Here is a 23,210-nt window from a genome sequence, read left to right as displayed (position 1 = left end):
CTTTTGTTCATCATTTGCGCCTGTTCTCACCCACTTCCCCCTCGTTTCCAAGGCTCATTCCCCTCCTACACCTGGTTCTATCTGCCCATCACTTACAAATTTATCCAACCTGGATTTATTTTCCTTGGTTCACCTTTCCCATCTCCTCCCATGCCCCCGCCCCACGCCCAGCTTCCTTCACCAAGTGGTATCAATGGCATGGCACAGGCAATCCCATGGCCGTTGTGAATGCAATGTTCTGCCATCACCGATATCTCTGGATAACCCAAACGGATGCACCTCCTGTGCTCTTTGATGGGGGTCTGCACCTTGCACCCCATCTGGCCGATATCTGCAATGGCCATAGGATTGACTTTGACAGCACGAAACTACTGTCCTGTGCCAATGTCTTTTAGGACCGCTTGGTGAAGGAAGCAATTGAAATAAATCTTGAGAAAAAGAATATTAACGAAGACAAAGGTCTTGCTCCAGGTAAGACCTGGAATTCGATTGTAAACAAGGAGGGACAGCAGAAACCTAACTGGTTGAGGACTAACCAATCAGGAGGGACAGACGACGGGTGTATTATATACCACCGGACTATACATGCCAAGGCATCATCCTTGATGAAGATTGCAGTGTTGTCATTGAAACATCAGTTAAAATTGATACCTACACCCAGCTGGAAGCCCGAGAAGATTTTATTCGTTATCTTCCAGCCTTTGCCTCTACCTTCTCCCTCCCCTCCCTCACCTGGCTCCATCTCCCTTGCCTTCTCCACCTCCACCCCCATCCCCAGCTGGTTTCTCCTGTCACTTACCAGCACCTGTCTCAGCTCTCCCTCTGGTCTCCATATGCTGGCTCTGCTCCATCTACACTCTCAGCTCTCACACAGTATCTCCAACTGAAATGTCAACCACCCTTCTTCCACCTCGGATGTTGCTTGGCTCACTGAGTTCATCCAGCAGATGGTCTTGTGCTCTGTATTCCAGCATCTGCGCTCTCTTGTATCTTCATCCTTTGCTATTTAACTGTGATGCTATTTTTCTAAATGATAATCCAGACACATCTGAAAATTGTAGATGTTGGAACGCTGATACAAAAACATAAGATGCTGGAAATACTTAGCAGGTTAGACAGCATCTGTGGAAAGAGAAACAGTTACCAATTTAGCTTGAAGACTCTTCAGAATTCATACAATTTGTTTTATGTTAATACAGTGTGGACCTCACTTTCCTTAAGTGTCCATTCCTAGTTGTTTCCCAATAGCAGATTTCCTTCCTTGAAGATATTAGTGAACCATTTGGGCTTTTAGGAAAACCCTGTAACTCTATGTTTTAAAAGAAATCCAGAATTGGATAATTAGATGAGATAAATTGGCATAATAGGTTAATTGACTACTGTAAATGACCTCCAGGCTAATGGTAAAATGAGTCAAAGGGGAGTTGTTGGGCATGTATAATAACAAATAAATGACACCAGTTAAGCAGAGTGGTGAGATGGTGGTGTGTTTGGATGCTGCAGCTTTTTTGGGTCCAAACAAAGGTGTGATTGGTCATTCTTTACGTCTTTTTCATGATCACATGACACTGCTGGTTATCCAGAACATAGAGGACAGCAGGTCTACCTCACCAGTGAGTTAGTGGATGATGGTGGAACTGGACTCATTGTGAATTGCTTGCAACCTGTTTCCGCCACCCAGGGAAGAAGGCGTCAAAGTCAGTGCGCGATCCAATGGACGGAGCAGATGATTGTCTTGGACGGTTTTGTTGTGGTCGCAAGACCCTGTTGGATAATTGTGATGTAGATTCTCTGGTCCATTGGCGAGACCGATGGCGGGGGAGGAGTTGCTTGGCCTTGGTTGTGGTGGGGATCGGAGTTTCATTCGTGCCTCGATCGCCTGTTGTGGCCGCTGAGGTGGAGGATGCTGGAGCTGGCTGTGTGCCGCTGGATTCCACGCTAGGTTGGACACTGGTTCCTCCTGTCGGTGCTGCCCTCTAGTGGGAGACCAGCTGGATTGTATTCATCTGTGGCTGCACTTCATGCCACGAGAATTGCCGCCGGCCATTCTTGCAGAAGCATGTCTCCAGCACAACATCCATACTCCATCAATCTACAATCCTTGGCATGCAGGGACTGGGGCTATATTATTATTTTTTGTATTTGTATGTTTTTCTGCTGTCATATGTGTTTATATGTACTTGTGTGCTGTGCGGGACTGTTAGGTTTGTGTTTTGCACCTTGGCCCCAGGGGATCACTGATTTGTTTGGCTATACTGGTGTATGGCTGAATGATAATTAAACTTGACCTTGAACTTGATAGAGGAACAAGGAGAGAGGCAATGGGACTAATGGAAATGTTCCTCTGGGAGCTCGCATGGACCTGGTGTTCTATATTCATGGGTATTCTTGTATGGTTGAATGACAATTAAATTTTAACTATATCATTATAAGATTAACTATACAGCTTGCAAGGAGCTGCTAGTCCAGTAATTTAACCCTGTGCTTTTCACTTTATAGATTGAGATTCAAATTCATTTATTTATTGCATATACAATTTAAACATGCAATGAAGAGCATTGTTGGCGTTAACAAACAACATAACCTAATGATGTAATTCATGGCAGCCACACTTTCCGGTCGGTGCTGAAATAGCAAGCCCACAATACTCGGCAGAACAACACAGAACACAACAAGTGACAAAGAAACAGCAAAACAAGCGCCGTTCCAACGAGCCACGCACACGCACCATCCTCTAACCCCAGGGCAGGCCACCTTTGTCCTCCGGGGGAGGCGTGAAATCCACTCACTAACCTAGCCAGTCGTTGGTCACAGCTAATTAGCAGCCTAGGCGAATGAAAAGGGTCACATTTATATAGTGCCTTCACATCCCCTTATGCATCTCTTTAGAAACAAAAAGAAAAATGATCAGATGACAGCTCTTTCCTCTCGGAAGGACAAAAGGGGGCAGCCATTGGAGGTCCTCGGGATAACGACACAGTGGAGGTGAAGACGCCGTCTACTCCGGCGAGGGAATCCAGACGGGGGCTAAATATATTAAATAGTCTTCAACAAATCTTGGAAGGGTTTGTACGATGCCCCTTTACTCACGATGGTTCGAATATGGAAATCAAAATCCAAAGAATAGTGCAGGCAATTAAGTTTAAGGAAATCTGGATAAATATGTACATCAGACCAAGGAAATGGAAAGTTATGGCTGGTAGATTTTAAAGAAGGGAGATGATCAGCAATTGGTACAGATTATGAACACTAATGTGACTAGATGAGTTTGCTAACTAGTCTCTATGCTGTAAATGCTGTGCACAGGTACGAGATCGCTGTGCTGTTGTCTATTTTAAGTGTCAAAGCACAGGCTTTTCTACAGAATCATAAAAAGATCACATTCTGGAATCCCTTTTACAGATTAGATTCTAAATCCATTACTAATTGACTGGAAATTGATGTGAAAGACATTTCCAACCATTCTCAGTTGCTCTAGGGTACAGGGGATGGATAAGTAAGTTATAAAGCTCCAATCTTCCAACTTAGCTGGAACTTGAAAACTGTTTACATTTGAGTGCTCTCAAGAGTGGGAGAAACAGGTATAATCACCCTTGCCACCCTCCACAAATAAACACACACACACACAAATTCTATTAAGAGCCGATAATCTATTTGAAAGAAACTTGTGCAACAGAGTTCAAAATACAGAGACTTCAAAGTTCAAAGTTCATATCAAAAAGTACGTACACGTTATACAGCCTTGAGATTCGTTTCCTCACGGGCAGCCACTAAACAAAGAACCCTCCAAAGAACCCATTTAAAAAGACGATGACCATCAGGCACCCAATGCACAGAGAGACAAAAAAAAACAAATTGTGCAAATAATAAAAGTAAGCAAATAGCCACAGCACTGAATTTTTACGAAAGACACGAAGCCAAGTGTATGCAGCTGGTGCAGGCCACAGCCTCAGTTCATCGCAAAGCTAAGTAAACATTACAAGACCACAGACGTGAAGCCAGGCATCACTGCAGCCAGAGCAGGCCACAGCCTCAGTTAAGTACAGAGCCTAGAAAACGTTGCGGTGCGGCGAGCAGGACTGACCCTCGCTTCGCCAACGGTCCCGACACTCTGACCATTTCAATCTGGCCCGGCACTTACATTGTCTGAACGTTGGGTTGATCCTCGCTCTCGGACCGCTCTGGAGTCTGAACCGTGCTGCTATGATTCAGACCATACCTGACCTTTTCAATTCAGCCTGGCACTTAAATTGATAAGACATCGGGACCTTCCACGCTCTCGTGGATGACACTGCCTCAGACCCCACCTTGACTTCCGCTTGCCTCAGCCATGCCTTCTCTGTGCCTGGACCTCTGTTCACCCCCACTTTCCTCGACCATGTCTGTCCTGCCTGCCTGCTCACCTCCGTCACCGCTCACCTCTCCATTGTTACCATCGATCGTTATCGTTAAGTGTAATTAGTGAGGTACTTAGTAGTTTTCCTTTTGTTTTTTTGCCACTGATAATTACCGTAGATGTCGGATTATAAGCTGCTACTTTTTTCCCACATTTTGAACAGCTTTGAACACTGCGGCCTTTACTACAGTGCAGCTAATGCATGATTTTTTTTCATGCCGCCAAAAACATTTTGCCTCGTAACAGTAGACCAATAAAATTGATGAGTAGTTCACAGAGGTCCAATGAAATTGTACGATAAATCAAGCGCACTTTCAGAATTAAATTATTGTAAATCAGTCATTTGTACTCACCCTCATCAACATGGAAAACACTCGAAGAAAAGCATTGTGCTGCCTTTATGGCAGTTATTTAGTTTATAATATTTTCGCTTAGTAATTCATTTTCTAGTTAAAGTTAGAAGTGTTTTAACTATATTTGTTTTCTGTACTACATCGCGGGATGCTATGACGTCACACCCGGTTTCGCCGCGTCTTGTGGGAAATACCGGTTTGCGATAAACGGGAAGGAGGGGGGCGAGCGGCATTACGCGAGCGGCATTGGATCTGAGCGAACGCTGCTTTTAAGTTAAAGGCGATCAATAACTTTTCCTGGTAGGCTGCAGTATATATATTTTTTACCAGTCGTTAGGAGATATTGGAATGTTGTTCAGTAAAAAAGTATACGCAACGTATATTTAAAAGTAGCCGCGTTACAGGCACGGTTCGAAAAAAAGCATTTGCAATATGTATTTGTTTATGTTACCATATGGATTTAATTAAAAGTTAAAAAATCCTCACGTGTAATATCTTTCTGTGTAAATATCTCATATTACAACGTGGGACACCTGCGGCCGAAAATCCGGTGCGGCCGAAAATCCGGTGCGTCCTAAAATCTGGTGCGGCCTGTACAAGTAAAAAATTGATTTTCTTTCTAAAATTAGAGCCAGCGGCTTTTAATCAGGTGCGCTCTGTAGTCCGGAATCTACGGTAGTCGCTGGGCATCACCAGCACCATCTTAAACCAGAAGTTTTACCTTAGTGTAAAACTCCACGTCCACCTGGTTGCTAGAGCACCTGGCAGTTGCAACCTCTTTGATACGATCATGAGAGTGACCATAAAAACCATTTTTTAAAAGTTTTTTTTATATACACAGGAACTGTTCTGTTGGTGAACTGCAAGCTGGTTGAATAGAATGCCTCATTCGGAGCTCTCTCAACCTCCTGGGAAACTCACACTTTCTCCTCTTCTCTGCTCAGGGATTCTGGTGGAATGAAAAATGTATCCAGGAAAATCAGTAAAGATAAATCTATAGAAGCCAAGTGGGAGCAATTCACATCACAACCCAAGGTAAAGTGACCAGAAACTCCTTAAGGCACAGTAGAAAGTGGATGTCATGTTGGATGAATTTCCTTCTTTCTGTTTCCAGTAGACACTAAGCTGTCTCAATTGGCAATGCAATGCCTGTTTTTGACAACCACTATTTTACCGTCATGTATAAAATTACTGAGTTATACAGCTGAGATCTTTTGCAGTACTTTAAACTTAAATGCTAGCCTTTCTCAGCAATAATATTTTGCCTTTAGGGTCTAATTTAAGGCTCATAATAGAACTTGTGCAAATATATTTAAAGCAAACTTTCAATCCAGCATTAAGGAAACATTTCAAATGTCCCAGTCACAGTGAGGGTTTGGTGGGATATAGACACCAGAAAACGTTGAATCATTTAGCGAACTATTCTATGTCGTACTTACCATGAAGCTCAGCGGCCTACGAAAAGAAATGGAGCAGAAATTGTTGCTGAACATTTTTTATGTCAATTTTATTTCAATGTGGGCGGCTCAGTAGCGTAGCAGTTAACGCGATCACTTTACAGCGCCAACGATTACCGATCGGGATTCCTGCCGCTGTCTGTAAGGAGCTTGTACTTTCTCCTCATGACTGTGAGGGCTTTCTCCAGATTCCTACCACATCCCTGAGACATACAGTTAGGGTTGGTGAGTTGTGGGCATGCTATGTTGGCGCTGGAAGTGTGTGACACTTATGGGCTGCCCGCAACAGAATCCACAGACTGTATTGGTCATTGACTCAAATGACACATTTCACTGTATGCTATTATGATGTTTCAATGTACATAAGACAAATAAAGCTAATCTTTAGTCTTTAAAAAATCATTATTTTTTTTACTAGTGTGCAGAATTTTGTGGCACATGTTCTGCCATTATAGTTCCACTGAACCGTTTAGCCTGATAGGTTAGCAGTGCATGCTCTGATCTGACCCAAGTGCAGTCCGTTAACCTCAAAGAGTTAATTATATTTGAATCAGGACCATGTTAGTAGAATTAAAACTTTCTCTCAGTTAGCCCCTAATTATCTTGTATGGTCTTGTACATGTATATATTTATTTTTGTCTATCTGCAGATGCAAACTATCTCCCTGAAATGTTTGTTTTCTAGTTCAAAAGGTCCACTCTAAGGGTTCTGCAAAAGACAACAATGCGGCCCAGAAGAGCCTCTTTATCAGTTGCTTCACCTGCCAATGTTTCCTCCTCTGTTATGACCCCAGTATTTGACAGCGCTGCCTCAGAGGTCACCATCTCTGAAGATGTAGGAACGGGGTCTCCGGCACCTGTGTTGGAGTCTGTTTCTGAGATTCCAGATGACGACTCGACAGTAAGCAGCCTTTGCACCCAAAACAAACAGGATCAAGAAGAGGAGCCAATATCTGACTGTAAGTGTGATTGATCTTTTGTTTGTTACATATAGAGTGGCTAATAATGCAAAAATTGTCAAAAACTGCCTTTAAATGGTTCTATCCAAAGACACCCTTCCATCTGCAAGTTGCGCTTAAATTTTTGTTGTTTCAAAGTCAACGTAAATTTATTATCAAAGTATATGTACCTTACCATATACTGCCCTGAGATGCATTTTCTTGCAGGAGTTTCTCAGAAAATAAAATACAATAGAATTTATGAAAAACTATACATAACTAAAGACTGATGAACAGCCACTGTACGAAAAAGACAAATTGTGTAAATAAAAAATAAATAATACTGAGAACATGGATTGTAGAGTCCTTGAAAGTGAGTCCACAGGTTGTGCAGTCAGTTCAGAATAGTGAGTGAAGTTATTCACACCAGTTCAGGAGCCTGATGGTTGCAGGGTTTAATGAAATGAATACTTCCTCTCTGCAGCAGTGAGGAATCAAAATCAGTTTTAATATCACTGGCATATGGTGTGAAGTTTGTTGTCTTTGTGGCAGCAGTACAAGGCAATGCATAATAATAAAGAAAAGATGGTGATTACAGTAAGTATATATACATATTAAATAGTTAAATAAGTAGTGCAAAAGTAGAAATATAAAAAATAGCAAGGTACTCTTCATGGTTTCAATGTCCATTCAGAAACCGGATGGCAGAAGGGAATAAGCTGTTCCTGAATCGTTGAGTGTGTGCTTTCACACTGTTATACCTCCTTCCTGATGGTAACAATGAGAACAATGAGCACTAATGAAAATGTACGTCTTTAGCTGAGAACTAATTCACTATAACAATCCGCAAGCCTTAGCTAAGCACTTATTCACAATAATAGGTTCAATGTCCTTGATGAGTTATTAATACAATATACAGCAATTTGTATAATGTTCTGTCCGTTGCTTGTGCTAATTTACCTTGGGTTAATGACTTTGTTAATTTAATAAAATTGTAACACAGTGAATACGTTACTCTGAATTCATAGTGCACTGAGTGCATTTAACCTGTAGATGACAACTGCATAATGGAGGCACTTGTAGGTGATGGAAATACAATGCTGAAACAATGGAAGCATTTCCTCTGAGGTTGCTGCTACACAGTCTCAGTTGCCTCCTTTTTTAATTTGCTAATTAACTTGTGCTGTTCTTTGACACTGATAGAGCATTACCTGCAGGCCATTGTGAGGCAAGAACAGAGGAGCAGAAATTTGACTTGTGTATTGGCAACTGGGAATAAACCCATTAATATAACTTGCGTTGTGCCACCATCTAGTTTAAATTTTCTCTTGCTAATGTTTTCTATAGTGTGCTTGTTGCATTTATATAATGAAAAACACATTTAATAATAACTTCAGCTGTTGCATGAGCTTGCTTTTTACATGTTATTTTAGTAATCAAAGTTCAAATTCAAATTCAAAGTGCACTTATTATGGAAGAATGTATAAATTATATGTAATGCTCACGCTATCAGTATGTCTAGGGGAAAATCTGTCCACCCGCCAAACTGTGTCTCCCGTATACGTGGATGCTGTGAAATGCACACGGGTACAAACTCGCACACACAATATCAGACAGCACACCATGTACGTTTACAGAGTACACTTTATAAATCTTACTAGAACTAGGTCATTAATAGTGATACAATATATAAAAAAGAAAAGAAAAGGCACCAAAACTTATCAGAGTTCAGTCAATTCGTGCACAACCGTTGGAGCTCAATTATTGAAGTCTTTGGTCCACTACTCGATCTTCTCTGATCTCCTCGTCCGGCCGCCTGGGACCAGAGCGCGGCCAGCACGTCCCCCTTCTTCGGTTCTCCTCCCTGAAAACCCGCCACTCACTCCAGGTTCCCACACATACCGATAGAACAACATCGCCACCATTGGTTAGTTTCTCCGTTATCAATACTTATAACCCAAACATTCCAACTAAACAGAGCAGTACCTCATCAGTTACCCACAAAGAAGCCATTTCATTATAATTCTATGGAGAAGCCATTTTATATATGCAGTTAACATACAGTTAATAATCTGAGAACCCTACATATACAACCCTGAGAGTTGTTTGCTTACATGCGGTTGCAAAGCAAGGAACCCAGATTTTAAAACAGTAAGACGAAACCCAGTCCCCACAGGGAAAGAGAGAGAAAAACAAATCACACAAACAATAGAAGCGAGCAACTGCAGCAGCATCCCAAACCAAACTGAGTCCTTAGATCCCAGAGCAGCTCAGAGTCGACCCAAAGACTCGGTATTCAGTCATCATATTAGCGGGGCAAATCGCCGCAAGGGTCACAGACACGAGGCACAGTGGCCGGGGCATTCACACAGCCTCAGAGTCGTGGAGAGAGGAAAGCCCACAGTCTATCTGGGCCAGTGTTTAAATTGTTCAAAGCTAGCTCAGGGACCTGGCTCCACCGTGACGAATCATTCCGGGACTAGAGTTTACTGCCAGAGAAACCATTCTCACCCTCTCCAAATTGGCTCGGTGCCCAGAGCTACCCAACCTCGCCCAACACCCAGCCGTCCAGTCTACCTGCGCTGGCGTTTAGATTGTCCAAACAGCTTTTTGTACTTCGCATTGGGACCCAGGCTTCGCTGTGGTGAATCGCTCTGGGCCTAGAACACGCCGCCCAGTGATTCGCTTCAGAGCAGGATTTCACTGCTGAAGAAGCTGTTCTTGACCTCTCCAAATCAGCTCAGTGCTTGGTGCGACCTGGGCCAGCTGGATGGGAATCGGAACTCTTCGGTCCCATCACCTCCTCTCTGAGTCGTCCACTCTAACCAGCACAGCTCCAACTCCAAGTGCGTTGATTTTGCTGTGCACCAGCAGGGCATGTCCCTCGAGTTTGCTTAGACCTCACTCACCTTGTCATTGTTTGCAGTGATAGTTTACCACAATTTTCTTCAAAAAAGTGTGATTAATAATGTTTTTAATTGAATTCCTTTGTTTTTCAATTATCAGTAAGCGGTCACCCATCTTTGGTGGCGTCATCTTAAACCAGAAGTTTTAATCTAGAAATTAGATTACATCGCACACATTTCACATTCATGACTTGCATGGTTTTCATGATTTTCAACTATTTTGTAACAGGTGGAGAACACAGGACCAAGAGATCCTCAGACCAACTTGGAAGGAAGCATTGATGCATTAGGGGTTGATGCATTCTGGACAGTGACTTGGTCCTAGAGGACAAAGTGTCAGTCAGTGAAACACTTAGTTCAGAATGATCATTATGTTGTAAGACTAGTGATGGAGAGGATCAAAGAGCCATTAACGGAGGACGTCTAAACTGGAAGAGAACACAGTTGGGATCGAGTTTCTGCTATCTCAGAACTCAAACCACCTTCAAAAATCTTTGCACATCAACTTCACCCTCCCCCTGCCCAAAGATCATTTGTTTCCTGCAGATGCAGCAGGACTGTGGCAATATGCCTAGTAAAAGTCCAATAATCCACAATCTGATCAGTTTGGAAATCTCAGTAGACCAACGTCGGTATCTCTGGATGCTGTTTACAGTGCTCCCTTTAAACTCACTGAGGCCCAAGTCCCCTTATGTACTTTGGGGCCCAGATTTTAAAGATTAAAGAGCATCTTTACTCTCTGCATCAAAACATACAGTGAAATGCGTCACTTACATCAAATCAAATCAGTGAGGATAGCACAGGGCAGCCCACAAGTGTCACCAGACCCCTGGCACCAACGTAGCGTGCCCACATTTCACTAACCCTGACCATACTTCATTGGAACATGGGAGGAAAGCAGAGCATCTGAAAGAAATCCCACGCAAACACTGGCAAAACGTACAACTCCCATACAGGCAACGGTGGGAATCGACGTTCAATCTTACAACTGGCACTGTAAGGGGTTGTGCTAACCGCTATGTTACCATGCCAACCCCCACTTCTCCTTTAAACTTACCACAATGCCAACAACCAATTTAAACTTCTTCTTTAAACTTACCACAATGCCAATAATCAACTTAAACTTCTCCTTTGAACTTACCACAATGCCAATAACCAATTTAAACTTCTGCTTTAAACTTACCACAATGCCAATAATCAATTTAAACTCCTCCTTTAAACTTACCACAATGCCAATAATCAATTTAAACTCCTCCTTTAAACTTACCACAATGCCAATAATCAATTTAAACTTCTCCTTTAAACTTACCACAATGCCAACAACCCGTTTAAACTCACCAGGACCATGTTTCCCACACCCCCATTTAAACACATGAGGGTCATTTGAGAGTTTATTTAACATTAAAACTGTGCCAGAGTATCAAAAGGCACAATATCTATCATCTAAAACCATCCAAAGATATTGCATTATCAGGGCTTTACTGTATTTTGTTCCTGCACATTCCTTTTGCAGAAAACACCTCTCTGTGTTAAATTATATCTGCAACTGTCTGCATGAAAAATGGAAACAAAGATTGACAGGCAAACCTGCAACATAAAAATAGGAGGTTCTTAAGGAGGAGAGGTTTCAGGAACAGGTTGATTGATACTTTTCCACAAGAGGAAACTGTAGCCGAACAAAGTCAGTATCTATTGGATGAAGAGATGCTGCGAATGGAATGAAACATAATAGGAGGGCATAGGGTGCATGTTAAAGTTCAAAGTACATTTATTATCAAAGTATGTATACTATATACAACATCGAGATTCATCACCTTACAGTCAGTCACAATAAAAAGAAACCCAATAGAAAGTCTGCATTAGTTAAGGAGAGCCAGCATAGATTTGTAAATGGGAGGTTAGGTTTGACCAATCCGGAACATTGAGTAAAGTTTTGATAGTTTCTGATTCTATCACAATCAGATTTATTATCACTAACACGTGTTGTGAAATTTGTTGTTTTGTGGCAGGACTACAGTGCAGAACATAAATATTTCTAAAAGTTGCAAAAAGAACTAAATAGTGTGAAAGACAAATAATGAGGTAGTGTTCATAAGTTTATGGACTGTTTGAAAATCTGATGGTAGAGGGGAAGAAGCTGTTCCTAATATGTTGAGTTTGGGTCTTCAGGTTCCTGCACCTCCTCCCTGATGATAGTAATGTGAAGAGGGCATGTCCTGGATGGTGAAGGCCTTGAAGATTGTTATTTACTGGCCCCACACCCAATGGTACTGGCTCATCCTCACCGCAGAAATCCACACCAGGCTTACTTCCCTCACAGGAAAATAGCCACTCACAGGAGACCTTGCCCACGCCCAGGATTACGGCTGCACAGGTGGAAGGTCAACTGAGGAAGATCTGTACCAGCAAGGCGGCTGGACCGGATGGAGTTTCCCCACGATTACTGAGGGCCTGTGCGACTGAGCTGGGAGAACCACTACAGCGCATCTTCAACATGAGCCTGGAGCAGAGAAGAGTACCCAGACAGTGGAAAACATCCTGTATTGTCCCGGTACCGAAGAAACCACAACCAAAGGAGTTGAATGACTTCAGACCTGTTGCCTTGACGTCGCACGTGATGAAGACCATGGAGCGGCTGATAATACAGAATCTGAGGCCACAAACCAGGCACGCCCAGGATCCTCTTCAGTTTGCGTATAAGGAGAAGGTGGGAGTGGAGGATGCTATCATGTATTTGCTGCACAAATCACTCTCTCACCTAGAGGGGGTCAGTTGTGCTGTGAGGATTACATTCCTTGACTTCTCTAGTGCCTTTAACACCATCCAGCCCAAGATCTTAAGGCACAAACTAACGGAGATGGGAGTAGACTCTCACATGGTGGATTGGATAGTGGACTACTTGACAGATAGACCTCAGTATGTGCGGTTGGGAGACTGTAGGTCTGACACGGTGGTCAGCAGCACAGGGGCGCCGCAGGGAACCGTACTCTCTCCGGTCCTGTTCACCCTGTACACATCAGACTTCCAATATAACTTGGAGTCCTGCCATGTGCAGAAGTTCGCTGATGACACAGCCATAGTGGGGTGTGTCAGGAATGGACAGGAGGAGGAGTATAGGAAACTGATACAGGACTTTGTGATATGGTGCAACTCAAACTACCTGCGTCTCAATATCACCAAGACCAAGGAGATGGTGGTGGACTTTAGGAGATCTAGGCCTCATATGGAGCCAGTGATCATTAATGGAGAATGTGTGGAGCAGGTTAAGACCTACAAGTATCTGGGAGTACAGTTAGACGAGAAGCTAGACTGGACTGCCAACACAGATGCCTTGTGCAGGAAGGCACAGAGTCGACTGTACTTCCTAAGAAGGTTGGCGTCATTCAATGTCTGTACTGAGATGCTGAAGATGTTCTATAGGTCAGTTGTGGAGAGCGCCCTCTTCTTTGTGGTGGCGTGTTGGGGAGGAAGCATTAAGAAGAGGGACGCCTCACATCTTAATAAGCTGGTAAGGAAGGCGGGCTCTGTCGTGGGCAAAGTACTGGAGAGTTTAACATCGGTAGCTGAGCGAAGGGCGCTGAGTAGGCTACGGTCAATTATGGATAACTCTGAACATCCTCTACATAGCACCATCCAGAGACAGAGAAGCAGTTTCAGCGACAGGTTACTGTCAATGCAATGCTCCTCAGACAGGATGAAGAGGTCAATACTCCCCAATGCCATTAGGCTTTACAATTCTACCGCCAGGACTTAAGAACTTTTTAAAAGCTATTATTAATGCTTTTTGAGATAGTGATTTAGATGCATATCATATTTTTTACTGAGTTAAGTATAGTATGTAATTAGTTTTGCTACAACAAGTGTATGGGACATTGGAAAAGAGTTGAATTTCCCCATGGGGATGAATAAAGTATCTATCTATCTATCTATCATGCCAATGCACCCACGCATCAACAGCCCAACAACTTTGTCCCAAGCACAAATGACACAGTACATGCCCTCGCCCCAGCTGAATTCCCTCCACTGCCATTCCTCTCAATCACTGATTGTCAGCAACTGACCCTCATCACTGTTCCACCTTCTGACCCACCCCTGCCTCTTTCCTCCAGGAAGCTCTGGGGCCAGGGTTTGCCAACCTTTTTTATGCCACAGACCTTTGCCATTAACTAAGGTGTCCATGGACCCCAGGTTGGGAAGCCCTGCTCTAGACATAGGTGAATACTTTTGTATGATCTACACCTGGTAAAAATGAAAGGCCGTAACAGTGCAAAAATACGATTAAAGCATGAGCCTCAGTTGCTGCTGAATTTCCAAGCAACAGGCTCACAACCACAGCAATTAAAAGTCTCCTTAATGTCAGCTGAATTAACACATCACTGAAGCAGCAACTGAATTGTAAATCATCACTTAGAGCAAATGTGAAGAGGAAATGTATTTGACTGAGCTGTCTTGCAATCTAAATTGAGGGTGAGTATTATGGCACTAATAGGCAGTTCTTGGGCAAACCGTATATTTTATCTTGCCATTGTAGTATTTTTCAATGGAAGTTTTGTGCTCATCCACGACTGATGTGACTTGGTAAATTGACAAGTGTGCATTTTGGTGCCAAATTGAACAGTTATAATGTACAGTACCTTTTTATATGTTGTGCAGTGCTGCCATTGCAAAACATCAGACTTCACGACATTAGGGTTAGGGTTAGGGTGAATCATTGCCAGGCACAAAACATTAAATCAAAGAATTGCATCACTTTGCCATTCCCCAGCTGGCATACAGCAGGTGTAATGCCACCAGCAGCCAGTGAAGGGCGCTGCTACTTAACTTTTCATCTTATCTCCTCCATACAAAGTACCGGTAATATTGCAGGATGTCAGTACTGTGGCAGAGATCATCGCCAGTTTTGCAAGCCATCCCTGTTTTAAAATCTTCACTGCCAGATTGCTCAAATTATGTTCCTCAGTCATTGATGTTTCTGCTATTTTAACAACAGTCCTTGTACTGTCTTTCCACTCGATTATACTTTAGTGTTTTGTCTCCAAACCTCAGACATTTCAGAGAATGGAAATAGATGAACAGTAATATTGTGTGTGTGCAAGTTTGTTAGAGAGGTGTTGTGTGTGATTGGGTCTGCATGTGGGTCTGTGGGACTGTGAGTGAGAAGTACAGTGTATGTGTGTGAGAGATACTGTGTGTGACCGTGTCCAGTGTTTGTAAATGTATGTGTCACTGTTATGTGTAAGAGAGAGAGAGATGTGACTGCTTATGATAGTGTTTGTGTGTGTGTGTGTGTGCGTGCGCGCGCGCACCATCCTGTCAGCTTGAACCAGTCTGGCCATTTTCCTCTGACCTCTCCCACGAACGAGGCATTTTCACCCACAGGACTGCCGCTCACTGTGTTTTTGATTAATACACTATTCTCTATAAGCTCTAAGCCCTAGGAATGTCCCAGGGGATCAGCAGTGCAAAATTCTGCTTGGGCTCCCAAGCAGTGTGTTGGGCAGAGGAGGTTTTACGAACTGAGTAGCAGAACTATAACAGCATAAACACAGGAGCAGAATGAGACCATTTGTCCCATTGAATCTACTCCACCGTTCAATCAGGGATGACTTATTACCCCTCTCAAACCCATTCCCCTGCCTTCTCCCGAACCATTGATGCCTTTACTATCTATCAACCTCCACTTCAAATGTACCTCCTCAGCTGTCTGTGACAATGAATTCCATGGATTCACCACTCTCTGGCGAAAGAAATTCCTCCTCATCTCTGCTCTGTTCTGCAACTGTGCCCTCTGGTCCTTGACTCCCCCATTCTCTCCACATCCACTCTGTCCAGGCTGTTCACTGCAGTGTAACAGTCAGTTCAGGATGCTTTTCACAGCGTGAAGTTGCTACAAATGTTCACTGAAATTGACTGTGTAACATGGCCATCCCCAGAGTTTGTTAAAAAGAAACAGTAGTTTTTCCAATAGTGATGCAGGCAATTTGATGAACACTCAAGTCTTTAATAACAGACGTAAGATATTTAACCCACAGACAGTTCACTAAGATTAGAATTTTTAGGCTTGGTTGAAGAAACACAAAACATTTTTAATAAAATTACAAAACACTGTTTTCCTGATTAATAAGCAACTAGACATTGAGAAGTATTCTTGGTATTGCAATTATATGTATAATATAGTTGCCAAACCCGTGCCTCTGGCATTTTTTTGTTATAAGAAACCAAAGAAGCTTTTTCTTCATTTAATTGAAATGTTTGAACTCAGTCACAATGGAAAGCACAGTTACCACCAGGAAGCCTGAAATTGTACCCCAGTCAACTGAATGTAGCAAAATCGGAAAACAGGAGCAGAAGTAGGCCACTCGGCCCCTCACATTGACCTACCCACTTCAAAATGACTATAGTGTCCCAAAGTATAGTTTCTGACAGTTCAGAAATAAGCCCTTTGGCCCACCAAGCCCATCCTGGCAAATCTGCCTAGGTGTCATCCCCCAAGTTCTTCATAGCCCTCAATATCCTGATCTTTCAAAAATATATCCGCATCCTCCTCTATTTCCTTCTCGCCCTTGGATAGCTGTCAGGTGAGCAGGCTGCTGTGTTTCATTGCTTGGGACCTCGTTTGCAACTTATTGCTAACATTAAGCATTGTAAAGCCTGTACATTGAGAAACTTAACCCTAAAGTATGTATTGCGTTATTGGAAAATTTCCTTGGAACTAAAAGCAGCAGGTTGCTGGGATCGATCCAAAGTCATGGCACACAAGGAAACATAACCCTGATAACACCTCTGAAGACTATTTTTTTTTAAGTTCACTCTGTCAGAAGCAGGCCTGTACGAGATGAGATGATCTCTGTGGACTGCCATCCATGGTATTCATCCTCCGAGCTCAGTAATCCCAGTCTCCCAGCTCAGCACTCCCAATCCCCCAGTGCAGTGACACAGAAAACACAGCCTGCACAACAGCTAAAGTGGAGAGCTGTAACCCCATGAGGGTGAGATCATAGGACGGCGATAAGAATTCTGCCGAGTTTACCCAGGAAAAGCTGGAGAAAGAGGTGCATATAGGCATTTACACAATTTTCTCCATAGTTACTGCTGAAGTTTGTTGATGTGTGTGTGTGTGTTGCGTGCGCAAACATGAATATTATGAATATCATTCTTTTTAAGGAGCATTGAAAAGTACTAGCATTTTAAAAATAATTGATGCTGTTCATATAATCCTCTTAAAATAAAGTTTGGCTTCCTGGCAGCTAAAACTGAACCCAAAACTCTACATTTATTTATTCTTCAATTCCTGACTATCATAATTACTTGCGATTGTAAAAATTTAAAGTCATTGAATACTAACCATTTTGAGTTGATGAGCTCTGAAGATTTCTACGTGGTGAAATCTGAAGATATTAATAAACACAGAGGGCTATTGGGGTGGGAAGGGTTAAACTGATCTTGGACTAGTTTAAAGGGTCGACATAATGTCATGAGCCAAAGGTGTTGTACTGTGTCGTACTGCTCTGTTTTATAAAGAAGAATCAAAAACTTGTGTGTTTTTGGTCGTATGGGTTAAATGTGTCAATAGAGTCAGGGCTCTATTTTTCAGACCTTCTTCAAAAAGAAACCCCTTTAGTTGAGGTTGACTTGCTTCTGCTGATGAGGTGAATATAGGACCCACTTCCATTTTCCTGGGGCAGCTATGTTTTCACTGAACTTCCATTCTACTGTGGTAGAGGCCAGAGGTTCTTGGTATCTCCCCGAATATTTCCCCTCAGGACAGACTCTCTCGTAAGTTAATGAAATGTTAGATTCTTCAAAGAGGTTTTGAGAAGGTACAGAGGAATTGCTTGCCATGATTGGGCCCCACCAGTGAGCTTGTTAGCACTATATAGTGTCAGGCATGGAGACAATAGACAATAGATAATAGACAATAGGTGCAGAAGTAGACCATTCGGCCCTTTAAGCCTGCATTGCCATTCTGAGATCATGGCTGATCATCTACTATCAATACCCGGTTCCTGCCTTGTCCCCATATCCCTTGATTCCCCTATCCATAAGATACCTATCTAGCTCCTTCTTGAAAGCATCCAGAGAATTGGCCTCCACTGCCTTCCGAGGCAGTGCATTCCAGACCCCCACAACTCTCTGGGAGAAGAAGTTTTTCCTTAACTCTGTCCTAAATGACCTACCCCTTATTCTCAAACCATGCCCTCTGGTACTGGACTCTCCCGGCATCTGGAACATATTTCCTGCCTCTATCTTGTCCAATCCCTTAATAATCTTATATGTTGCAATCAGATCCCCTCTCAATCTCCTTAATTCCAGCGTGTACAAGCCCAGTCTCTCTAACCTCTCTGCGTAAGACAGTCCTGACATCCCAGGAATGTCTACCCATTGGAGTGGCTATGTGATTACAGTGTTGATACTGGGTACATCGGCTTAGCAGAGGAAATCGACATTAATTTAGCCAGGGGTTTTCTCTTTGGAGGGAAGGAGGATGAGAGACAACTTGATAGAGGTGTACAGTATCAGAGGTGTGAAAAAATGGAAGGTTATGGGTTCTGTAAGAGTAAAGGGTTAGATTGATCATGGAGTAGGTTAAAAGGTCGGCATAACATCATGAAGAGCCTATACAGAGCTGTTCTGTTCTGTATTCTATGTTTTAATTTGTTCCTCCTGCTTTTGTATTTGAAGGATTTGAGGTTTGTTGGTGGTACTTTTCCATTGCTTTGAGTTCTAGAAAGCAGCATCCATCATCAAAGACCCCACACCCCCATCCAAACAATGCTCTCTTCTCACTACTACCGTTGGGCAGGAGGCAGAGAAGCCCTAGGTCCCATTTCACCATGTTCAGGAACAGTTATTATCCTGCAACCATCCAGCTCCTAAACGAGCGTGGATAATTTCATTCACCACTACTCTGAACTGAATCTATGACCTACGCTTTCAAGGATTCTTTACAACTCGTGTTCTCCGTCTTATTTTTATTTGCACAGTTTGTCTTTTGTACATTAACATTTGTCCGTCTTTAACAGGTTATGGATAGTTTTTCATAAAATTTAATTGCATTTGTAAAGAAAATGAATCTCAAGATAGCATTTTGTGGGACTTTGAACTTCAGATTGCCCCCAGTAGATAGTCCACATCTCTGAAGCATACGGATTAGAAGAGGTCACACTTGAACCATGAACTATTGGTGGGTTAGAGATCATATTCTTCAAGTACTGTTTCCTTCAGGTGGCCAAAGGTCATTGGTGTAACGTTGGAAGAGGCAGGGAATTCAATAGATTTATCTTCCTCCATTCAGAGGAGGCTTCCAAGGTATGGGAAGTGGACCATGTTTTCCAGGATCTCATCTTGGACACTTAATGACAAGGGATGGTGTTGTAGAATGGGAGCAAGATGCTGGAGTACCTTTGTTTTGCTTATGTTTGATGTAAGACCCAATCTGCCATATGACTTAGTGAATAAGTCAATGGTGGTCAAGCCTCCAAAAGTGTACCATATATTAGTCTTGCTTATGTATTGCATTTCAAAAGTCAATTACAGCATCTCTGAGACATCAGGTGTGCTTCGCTTGTTCGAGATGAAGCAGATGAAAGCAGTATTGAGAAGGATTTCCTCTCTCCTTCTTGGCTGACGTAGTTGAAGGCTTTATTGAGGTTGAATAAGACCATTTGGCTGCTGCTACTCTCTACATTTGTCTTGAAGTTGTTGCACATCGAACATGTCTGTCAGTGGACAGCAATTAACTGAAGGAGCAAATTACGAATTTATTGGCAAAGACTTTCCCTCGGCAGAGAGGCCCATCTGAAGTAACGAGAGTTGGATTTCAACGGTCATGATTACAGGTTCTCTGTGGTTCCTCTGCCAATGTGAAGAGGGTGAAGCTATAAGTTAACTTTGGAGACTCCTTTTGGCCAAATTCTAGAACTGCAGTAGTAATATCACCTTCTGCAGACCTGCATAGTTCCTCAGCTGGCAGTGGCCTGCCTCGCTGATTTATGGTATCAGATCATACGCTGTAGATTAGATCATATATACTTGCATCAAAGAGAGGGTCTTCGTTGAGAGTCACTGCAGAGACACTTCTTCAAAGCACCATAGAAAGCATCCTATCTGAACGCATCATGTCTTGGTATGGCAACTGCTCTCCCTGTGACCACAGAAAACCAGTTCCAATTCCATTGTTTGATGTCTGGGCCATCAATGGTCTTTCCTGTCTGACAACAGGTTGAGAAAAATTGTGCTAAATTGCTTACCTGCTACCAGAAATCAGCATGGGGAGGTGTGTCGTTTCCCCATTTGTACACGCATTGGCAGGGTAGACCACACATCTCATCGCAGCAGGGTTGAATCACAATCAGAATCAGGTTTATTATCATCGGCATGTGACGTGAAATTTGTTAACTTAACAGCAGCAGCTCAATGCAATACATCATCTAGCAGAGAAATAAATAAATAAATAAATAAATTGCAGTATACGTATATTGAATAGATTAAAAAAACTAGCAAACAAACAGAAATACTGTATATTACAATAAGTGAGGTAGTGTCCAAGGGTTCAATGTCCATTTAGGAATCAGATGGCAGAGGGGAAGAAGCTGTTCCTGAATTGCTGAGTGTGTGCCTTCAGGCTCCTGTACCTCCTATCTGATGGTAACAAGGAGAAAAGGACATGCCCTGGGTGCTGGAGGTACTTAATAATGGACAATTCCTTTCCGAGACACTGTGCCCTGAAGATGTCCTGGGTACTTTGTAGGCTAGAACCCAAGATGGAGATGACTAGATTTACAACCCTCTGCAGTTTCTTTCGGCCCTGTGCAGTAGCCCCCACCCTCCCCATACCAGACAGTGATGCAGCCTGTCAGAACGCTTTCCACTGTATTTCTACAAAAGTTTTTGAGTGTACAGTATTTGTTGACATGCCAAATCTCTTCAAACTCCTGATGAAGTATAGCCGCTGTTTTGCCTTCTTTATAACTACATCGATATGTTGGGACCAAGTTAGATCCTCAGAGATCTTGACACCCAAGAACTTGAAACTTGATGACGAGGAGCAAAATCTGAAAGTGTGCTCTGAATTTCACCATTGTGCTTTTCCAACAGATCTCCAGAAACTACTTGATTCTGTACACCAGAGCATAAACACAGAGCTTCATGGAGAACAGAAAGATCCAAGAGACAATGAGAAAAGGTACAAGTTGTTTCATGTTTTGTTAGGAACCTCTGCCACTACCTTTGAAATGATTCATAACACCGGTGTGTTTATATATGTGCTTCCCTTAAAAAGCAACTTTGCCCTGTGATAAATTGTCCTAGGTGTTGTGCAGTGCCGAGATGGTTGAAGTATCCATGCTGGTGCCTGCATCAAGGGAAGGGAAGATGTGAAGTATGAGCAATATCCAATGGAAAGGTGATGTAAAGAGAGACAGGGACAGCAGGATGATATATAGGGAGGGGCAATGATATGGAAGGATCTTCTAATTCAGCCCCTCAGGTCAAGGATGACTTCCCACCACAATGATTTTCTGGGGTCCTCCATGGGATCGGAACACTACAACTGATTCAAAATCCAAAGTAAGTTTATTATCAAAGTAGGTTTACAGTACTTCGTAAAAATCTTAGGCACGTGTATGTGTAGCTCAGGTGCCAAAGACTTTTGCACGGTAGTTTATTTGTCAACATGGAGTGGAAAGCGAGGCTGCAAATCTGGCGGGAGCAAAGGATGTTTGGAATGGTGAGTGTGGAGTGCTACAGGAGGGGTGTGGGACAGGTGTCAAAGAAGGAATGCCAGGAGTGTAGACACATGCAGCCCCGAGACACCAGGCAAGGTAATTTGATTCCAAACAAGTGGTTTATTGATCATTACAGAATGTCTCTCTGGTGCTTTCCACGCCCTCTCTTCTCCCTCCCCCTTTTCACAGCTGTGATTGCCCTTTCTCTACCCCCGTCATGCTCTCAGTCCACAGTAGAGACCCATATCAGAATCAGGTTTATCATCACTCACATATGTCATGGAATTTGTTTTTGCAGCAGCAGCAGGTACAGTGCAATAAATAATTTTACTACAATACTGTGCAAAAGTCTTACGCACCCTAGCTATGTATATGTGCCTAAGACCTCTGCACAGTACTGCAGGTCACCAAACGTTACCCTAAGATTTCTTTTTGCAGTCATTCACTGTAGAACAAGGAAACATAGAAAACCTTCAGCACAATACAGGCTCTTCAGCCAACAAAGCTGTGTCAAACATGTCCTTAACTTAGAAATCACCCAGGGTTACCCATAGCCCTCTATTTTTCTGAGCTCCATTTACCTGTCCGGGAGTCTCTTAAAGGACCCTATCTTATCCGCCTCCACCACTGTCACCGGCAGCCCATTCCACGCACTCACCACTCTCTGAGTAAAAAACTTACCCCCGATATCTCCTCTGTACCTACTCCCAAGCACCTTAAAACTCTGCCCTCTTGTGCTAGCCACTTCAGCCCTGGGGAAAAGCCTCTGACTATCCACATGATCACTGCTTCTCATCATCTTGTACACCTCTATCAGGTCACTTCTCATCCTCTGAGAAATATAATAGAATTAATGAAAAACTACACACAAGCTAAGACTGACAAGCAACAAACATGCAAAAGACAACCTGCAAATAGAATACTGGATAAATAGATGCACAGCAACGCTATTACAGCTTAAGGTGTCAGTGTTTGGAATTCTGAAATTTCTGAAATCCTTCCCAAGGAACATCTTTTGTCTCAATCCATTATGTCTTTCAGTAATAAATCCCTCCCATTTTTCTAAATTCCAGTGTGTATAGGCCCAATGTTGTCAACCTTTCTTCATACATCAATTCTTCAAAACTTGCATGTGTCCTCTTTTCCTGGCTATATTTAGCTTGAGCAGGTTGGGCATCAGCTTGTGCTTTTCTTCTCCCAAGTCCCTTTGACTGTCAACAGAGAAAGGCTGTGGAGAATTCTTCTCAAATTTGATTTCATCCACTCCGTGTTGATCTTTGCCCTTCCGTCAGACACAGCCCTGATCCAAGTGCAGAGCAAATGGACCCCACAAGCTCCTTCTGACTGGCACCACCTGTGGGGAAGGGGAAAGGTTGACAGTTTGGGGAGGAATTTGTCATGGAGAAATGTTACTTGTGATTTTCTGTGCCCTCTT

General features: G+C 42.9%; 1 protein-coding gene across 1 annotated transcript in view; it reads left to right on the top strand.

Moving 5' to 3' along the window:
- LOC140738278 (coiled-coil domain-containing protein 60-like) overlaps positions 1-23,210 on the top strand; it is a 120,269-nt gene that overhangs the window by 82,165 nt on the left and 14,894 nt on the right. Inside the window, exons 8-10 of the mRNA XM_073065446.1 lie at positions 5,694-5,784; positions 6,891-7,164; positions 21,147-21,234. Of these exons, the coding sequence (XP_072921547.1) occupies positions 5,694-5,784; positions 6,891-7,164; positions 21,147-21,234 (453 nt within the window). The remainder of the gene's footprint in view (positions 1-5,693; positions 5,785-6,890; positions 7,165-21,146; positions 21,235-23,210) is intronic.

Source organism: Hemitrygon akajei, chromosome 14 (assembly GCF_048418815.1).
Source record: "Hemitrygon akajei chromosome 14, sHemAka1.3, whole genome shotgun sequence".
In the NCBI taxonomy this organism is placed as follows: domain Eukaryota; kingdom Metazoa; phylum Chordata; class Chondrichthyes; order Myliobatiformes; family Dasyatidae; genus Hemitrygon; species Hemitrygon akajei.
This window is presented reverse-complemented; position numbering and strand designations above follow the sequence as displayed.